This window comes from Vanessa tameamea, chromosome 19, assembly GCF_037043105.1.
Source record: "Vanessa tameamea isolate UH-Manoa-2023 chromosome 19, ilVanTame1 primary haplotype, whole genome shotgun sequence".
NCBI classification, from domain to species: Eukaryota; Metazoa; Arthropoda; class Insecta; order Lepidoptera; family Nymphalidae; genus Vanessa; species Vanessa tameamea.
This window is the reverse complement of record NC_087327.1, coordinates 10,198,622-10,206,643: the sequence shown is the minus strand read 5'-3', so window position 1 is coordinate 10,206,643 and position 8,022 is coordinate 10,198,622. Positions and strand designations below refer to the sequence as shown.

Sequence of the window (8,022 nt, the reverse complement as noted above, 5' to 3'; positions counted from 1 at the left end):
AAAACGACAACCGGTCACTTTTAAATTTTGTACTCATGTTGTCAGAGGTACAGTCGAAACTAAAAGCACCAAGTTTAAAATGTGCTGTTTACCCGGGGCTTTTTTATGGGACTAAGAAAAATACCATTAAATAATTACGTTCATGTCCCTGAGATTAAAAACATTAAGATATTAACTATGTACAAATAAGAACTGCAAATAATTACTCTACAAATCATGACCGCCTAGAATTGTGGCAAGAATGCTAGCAACATTTCCCTGTTGAATGGCAATTCCAATCCTCTGGACAAAAAATGAACCAAACTAAGGCGAGACGACACGACAACTTCAAGAAACTAGTATTTAAAGAAACATTAGCATCAATTCTTAGATTGTGTTGTCACCACCAAAAAATTGTGGACAATATTCCCACGTAATCGACTGTGTGGAACCGGTTTTAAATTTAGTGGCAATATTTGACCCAGACATACTAACAGATGAAGTTTTATAAACGCTAAGAAAATGACTAGGACTTAATGGTACACTAATTACCATAATATACAAACTAAATATATAAGTATGTATACAGTGTCAATTAACACACGCTTAGTATCAGCTTTATATATTTTAGTTTCCTTGATGTACTAATAAATTAAAAAAAGAAATGGATTTAAAATAATTTAAATAACAAATGTGTTGAAAACTTAAAGAAAAACAAATTCTATTTAAATAGACCGTTTGGCTCTAACAGAGAGAAACAGAGCCTCCCTTTTTGGTACTCGGGAAATCTGAGACATATTCCTAAGGAGTCACCAAAGTTATGTACGATTCTTGTCCACTAAAACCCCTGTGATGTTTATTCTCGATACGACTTAATTAGGGTCGATATATTTTTTGCCACAGCTCTGTAATATCTTCCCCCCCAACATTATGGTAAGGAGATAGTTTGAACCCAGGAGAAGATAATTTTTGATCACTAATTCAACTTATTCTAATACTATACAAAATACATGAAACGGGATTATGCACCAAAAAAACTACATCTTACAATACATTACATACCGTCCAAGACTTTCTATCATCAAATATCTCAAAAAAAAAAAATAACTACACCATATAAATATAAAAATAGCAAAAAAAGGTCCTATTACGCTGCAAGCGTACTATCAAATCGTAATCATGCCATTCCGAGAACCAAAAGACTATAAAACTTTTACGAACATATACATTGCGGATAACAAGTTTCGCCAATATAATGATATACGTTTAAATCTTCAATGTATACCGTGCATTGCGGAGGAAGTGCAATATGAAATTTATCTTAGCCATCTCGGTACGTAGAACCTATCACTGAATGGAAAGGCGCGTTGTTCATTTCACCAAGTATAAAACGCTCGTGGGGATCGGAAACTGCATCAGTCAATACTAAGAAGCCAACACAACCTAATTCCATCAACATGATCGCATTCGTAAGTTATTTCTTTACATTTTTAACCTATTACGCAATTCAAACCATAGGAAGTAATTTTAAATATTTTGACATAAATTATCACAGATAAAATATACTTCTGTAACAGTCTAAGTACTTTATAAGTGGTATAATTTTTTTCGTACAATTTAATATTTTTTTAAATAATTTTTCACTCCTTAAATTAATTAATTCAGAATAAATTATATTCACAATAATTAAATGTGTAAATTATATCAGCAACTGGAAAAAACTAATTTTATATTTTGTTACTAAGTCATAACGCAGTGTGCAAAAATAATCGCGTTTTGAAACCAATTAAAATTTAAATGAATATTATTTTAAATGTAATACAATTTTAAATGTAATTATATTTCCAAAATATGTTATTTATTTTAGATCTTTGCTCAAGATTAAATCTATATTAAAAAAATAACTTCCTCTATCAGGAATAAGTGTGTTATATAGGTAATTACTTTATGCCTTTGTCTAGATTTAAAGCAACACTTACGTCTAAGTGAGGTTCGTGTTACGTAAAAAGATAAATCGTTCGGTGAAAGGTTTTAATATACTTCCTTACTTTTATTAATAATAGCTTTATTGAGTTCATTCATTGCCCAAATTATATTCAATTATATATGTGTATAAATATGAATACCTCCCTTGATCACGTCATAATTTGAAAACGACTTAATTCCCGATGTCGTTTAACTTTTCTGTTTTTTAATTGTTAAATACTTTGTAGAAGGTTTAGTTTGAAGGTTCCACATATTAGATATAATATTTTGATTGATAATTGATTAAGTATCTGTTTAAGTGAATCGATGAATTCAGGAAGTAATATATTATACGTAATAATTATGTTTCAATCAATCAAAATTTGTTATAATGTTTAAATTGAGCAGCAGTTTTTCAATACAATAATTAACATAATTGATTAAGTCAAATATATAATTAGACCATGATTATAACGTACAACGCTTATTCAAATAACAAAATCGAAATTACTTTATTCAGATATGCTTCTTTTGAACGGCCATTTTGAACGATTTCATTAAAATTAAAAATGATATAACAATTTGAACTGTAGATTCTACTATGTAAGAATCAGTAGGAAGCTCGGATAAGTAGTTTTATTTTTCATTCACACCACCTCGATGTCTGGAAATTCACAACAGAGCGGTTTGTAAAGCATTTTCTGCCGCGCACAACCACTCTGTAGAACCAGCTTTTGCCGCTGATTTTTTCGAACCGATACGCCTTGTGAACATTCAAGAAAAGAGCCTACTTATGTATCTTTAAGGCTGGCAACGGATCTGCGAGCCTTCTGATGCTGCAGATAGGTTCTGGTAGACATTTTCTTAGAGGTAGTTTCTTGAACATTTAATGATATCGTCTTACTTCTGACGTTCGGAGATGATTAGTGTTTTTTTATAATAATGAATAAATTTTCTTTTCCAGAGAACAACAGTCCTCATCGCCTTGATCGCGTACTCAAGTGCGCGGCCCTCCGATGAATGGGAGCCCGAAGGTCACTCCCACTCGGAGCACACCAAGCCGTACCACGTGACCGTGATAAAGAAGATAGGAGTTCCAGTACCTCATCCAGTCGCTGTGTCCGTGCCTCAATACGTGAAGATACCCATCCCTCAGCCTTACCCCGTGCACGTAACAGTTGAACAGCCGATCCACGTCCCTGTATACAAGGTGAGTTATCCCAACTAGTCCAAACTCGTAATGACTATATGATCAATTGATCAATATGAAAGTTTGCATACATGTTTTTACTTCTACAGTAAATTACATAGGGTATCCAATATCTGAAAACCTCTCCCCTCCCTGAAGCAGCTACCGGGGTGGAAATTATACCATACTACAAAATATACTGCTTTTCAATAGCCGCTTACAAGACAAATTTGATCGACATTTTTTGAATCACTGATAATAATAACGAAATAAAAATGGAGATTGTATATAGGGCTTGTAAATACTTAAACATATTCTAACTGAGCATTATCATATTTTTCAATTATGCAAATGTTATTTTCTATTCTCAAATGACGTATTTACCACGAATTTGATATACTTTTACTACCATTTGAATTTATGTTATTTCGTTGTGTATGTCTGCATAATTACCAGAAAGTTTCGCATTCTAAATTTAAAAAAAAAATTTACATTGTTTCAAATACAATACAAATGCCACATAACAAAACAATTCATAAGTATAATCGCAATTATAATCTCATTAGACAAATTGTCAACAATGTTGCGTTTACAATAATATTATTGAGTTTCTCTTATTCAACTAGTATTTTCACTGTTCGTGGGATCTATTATGTCATATCTATTGTGTTTTTGTGATTGACAAGTGTAGTGGCGCCATTTACGATGTTATTTTTCGTTATGTAAAGATGAAAGTCAGTTTGAATCATTGGACCGTGAGCGGGTTAAAAAAAAACTTTATAATGGTTCAAGATTTAGCAATTCGGATATATCTACGTGTTATATAATACTTTATCGAGATCGTTTTAACTGAAAGTAGTTTTGTTTTATTTTTTAATTTCCGTTTAATAACTTGTCCAAGATTGAAAGAAAAAGTTCCACGTAATAAAAAAGTAACTTGACTTTATTTCTTTATCGCGATTTATCCTTTATCATTATAAAGGAACATTTAAAAAAAACAGTATAAAAGATTATTATATGGCAATTTCTTATTACTTAGGACTTTTTTTAATTCTATGTTTTCTTCTAGGTCGTCCATCAAGTTGTAGAAAAGCCTGTCCCTTACACCGTCGAGAAACCTGTACCTTATGAAGTTGAGAAGCCTTACCCCGTTGAAGTAGAGAAGAAGGTCGAGGTGCCCATCCCTAAGCCCTACCCAGTGCACGTACCTGTCTACAAACATATCTACCACCACAAGGGAGGCAAACACTAAACGCGTGTCATAGCTTATCCTGTAAGCTTCGCTAACTAGTTTGAGCCAGTGCAATCTGGTCTGAACCAGTTATAAGCGGTTCAACTGTAAATATACTTAATCTAGTTTCGGTGATGTCACCGCCTCGTTATTGAAATGTGATATTTATTTGTGTGCAAATAATTATGTTCTGTTGTTTGTTGTTCGTATCATTGTTGACTATTGTGTAATTGTTGTTGTTTTATTTTTTTTTTAGTTTTAAATATATGACAAATTTATAAGATTTTGTCGTTTTAATATTCCGACGTACAAATTTATATAAATATATTTACATTACATTGACAGTCTGTAAATTTCCCACTGCTGGGCCAAGGCCTCCTCTCCCTTTGAAGAGAAGGTTTGGAGCATATTCTACCATGCTGCTCCAATGCGGGTCAAAAAAATCAGTGTTGCCTGGGTTTGAACCTGAAATCATCGATTAAGATGCACGCGTAAAAAATATATTTATTATAATTAAATTATTGGTTATTCCAATGGACTCTAAGCAATACAATTTACATGAGGCCTTTCTTTGAAAGGTTATATTTTCCCTGCAAAGGTTAGATTGCAATTAATAGAAACAGCTGTTAACGATATTTAACGGCTATTCCTTATTTATTTCAAAACAACATTTAAATGGCGACAACACTAGAAACATGACTTATTGTTAGCATTTCTCTAAGTATGTTTGTTAGTATAACTCATTTACTCGTTTATTTTTCTATTAGGAAGCTAACATGATAAACACTTTTATTTTATAGTACTATGAACGTTTAAAAAATAACCTTCTTGGTCTATTAAGGTTAAAAAAAAACTAAAACTGCATGTTATCAAATTTAAAATAAATACTTTTAAAAAAGGAACAGCCAAAATAAATATTTAAAACTTAAATAATAAATGAAATCATTTTAAAATTGTGACGATATGATGGAATACATTATTTATATACATATAAATAAATTATTATTTGTCTGTATTACGAAAAAAAATATTTCGAAAAAATTAGCTACAAATTATAAAAGGTGGAATTGGATGAGTTAGCATTAATATGTTCTATGTTTAAAATTTATTTAAAAATATTTTTTACAGTAAAAAAAAAAGGCAAACAACATCCGTTTAAAAATAAATTTACATATAAAACGTTTAAAAATATTAGTTGAAATTAAAGTACTAATTTCGACTCAAGGGTAGTTCCTTTACTTTAACTGAATTTTTACATATTGTTAAGTTAATCTCTACTTTTTCTTTCTTCACAAAATAGTTACTTGATTAGGATTGATTAGTAGGCCTTTGTGCAAGCCTGAGTAGGTACTACTACTTATAAATACTGCCCAGCAAATATCCTAAGTGTTTGGTAAAATATTAAGGTGAGTAAGCCAGTTTAACTACAGGCACAAGGGACATAATATCTCAATTCCCAAGGTTGGTATTGCATTGGATGAAAGAAAGGTTTAAAATTTCAGAGGGGGGCCACTGTCTATGGGCAGTGATGACCAGGTACCATCAGATGACGCATTCGCCCGATTTTCTACCAATAATATTAAAAAAAAGTTCTTTATGCAGAAGTTCAAGCTGTTTTTAGATACTGCTACTAAATGATGACTCAACAGTGCAGTAGCTAGTTTATTAAAAATCAAAACAAATTCCTGTATTATAAACCCGGGACGGGCTAATAGAATAGGTATTAAGTACTTCTGTCGCAAAATCGATTAACAAACAACAGCCCGAAATCTGGAAGTTTCGAAATTCGAAATTCGAAAAGTACTTAAAGCTGTTGGTCCTGCATTGAACTCTCAGCGCGTCGGATCTGCTAACCTATCGGATCATGAGGATGGGAACATAGATAATGCATCTGTGTATCACAAGCTTGTATGCTGACATAGTTCTGCGCAGTTCTCCCTGAAATGTCCTCCGTGAATTCGGTCATAAGGACATAATCATAATCAAATCCCAGAAGCCTTTTAAATTTCCCCATAATAGATTATTTCCTCCTTAAGTTTGTATATGCCCATTTTTTATATACATATCCGATTCTTTTGAATGTATGTATATAAATAGACACAAAAATATAATTATTATTACATTTAATGTAACCGATAAGTTAAGACAGTTACCAACCAATAACAAAACATAGAAACACTTCCTTTTTTATACAAAAGTGTAAAAGTCCAAATGTATACTGCTAACTTGCACAAGTAAAGCCGCCAACGGCCAGTCTTAAAAACATAACCTCTTTCCTTTCCACAATCGGATCGAGATACTTGTACGTTAGATAAGTATGCGGCCCCGCCACTTTCTCTGCAACGGTCAAGGCTCCGGTCGACGCACTCGGATACGATTTATAGGCATCATATACCTTATATAATGCATTGATTAATATTAAAACGCATTATCTTCAATATTATAACACGTTAATATAAAGTATATAACGCTCCATTAAATAACAGATTTTTTTTCTATACATACCTATAGACAATTTCAATCAAGAGGAGTAAAAACAACTCTGGCATCGAAATGACGTGATAAATTGAGTTTTTTTTATTTAAAATAGGTAGGTAGGACGAGAAAACGGTGGTAGCATTATATTTAATTCAACACTGTAACATTACGATTCAAAAGTACTTTTATAAGCCGATGCCGAGATGGCCCAGTGGTTAGAACGCGTGCATCTTAACCGATGATTTCGGGTTCAAACCCAGGCAGGCACCACGGAATTTTCATGTGCTTAATTTGTGTTTATATTTCATCTCGTGCTCGGCGGTGAAGGAAAACATCGCGACCAAACCTGCATGTGTCTAATTTCAACGAAATTCTGCCACATGTGTATTCCACCAACCCGCATTGGAGCAGCATGGTGGAATATGCTCCAAACCTTCTCCTCAAAGGGAGAGGACACCTTAGCCCAGCTGTGGGAAATTTGAAGGCTGCCAATGTAATGTAATGTTTATAAGCCTACTTGAATAAAGAATACTTTGATTTTGAATGAACCACCTGTTAATATTAACCATTCCTTAGAACACCAAGTCGCCATTTGGATTGGAAACTAAAATGTCTTTTGAGCCTGTAGTTACACACACTGCCTCATTCACCTTTCAAACCGGAACACAACCACACTGAGTATTATTGTTTGGCAGTGGAACATGTAATGCTTCATTAAGCCCTATCACTAAGTCATGTCGTTTGAATATCATCAAAGTTTTTATTGAAACTTTGTAAATAAAATTAAAGTGGAACACTGATGTATTTTAAATAAGAATATATTAATCATGAACTGCTTGGATATCATAATACAGCAGAGCTGTTAATAAATGGCATGGAATATGTAAATCTAAGGTTTGTTTAACTTTGCTCCTTGCAATCCAAGAATAGGGTTACAGGCAACGGTTTTAATAGTAAAGTGATATTAAATGTCGTTGAGGAAGCTTATATTTATCTAAACCGTCTTATGTCATTTTATCCAAATTAATTCATATATTTTCCCATTGTGATGTTACTATGACCAAAATATAGACTTTGAGAAACGACCCCAAAATTCAATTTTATTCAAATTTTGGTGGATAATCCATGCCACTTGCAAACTATATAAATAAAAGTTAGTAAAACAATATTGCTAAAATAA

General features: G+C 32.5%; 1 protein-coding gene across 1 annotated transcript; it reads left to right on the top strand.

Moving 5' to 3' along the window:
- The first annotated feature begins 1,372 nt into the window (after nucleotides 1-1,372).
- On the top strand, nucleotides 1,373-4,647 carry LOC113402814 (uncharacterized). Its single transcript, XM_026643141.2, has 3 exons — nucleotides 1,373-1,448; nucleotides 2,909-3,154; nucleotides 4,203-4,647. The coding sequence occupies exons 1-3, from the start codon at nucleotides 1,437-1,439 to the stop codon at nucleotides 4,383-4,385; spliced, it is 441 nt and encodes a 146-aa protein (XP_026498926.1). The 5' UTR covers nucleotides 1,373-1,436; the 3' UTR covers nucleotides 4,386-4,647.
- Nucleotides 4,648-8,022: the final 3,375 nt, after the last annotated feature.

What these genes read in the sequence shown, in the direction of transcription:
- LOC113402814 (XM_026643141.2), top strand. An exon ending in TCCACGTCCCTGTATACAAG is followed by an intron (nt 3,155 to 4,202) that starts GTGAGTTATCCC and finishes GTTTTCTTCTAG; the next exon opens with GTCGTCCATCAAGTTGTAGA.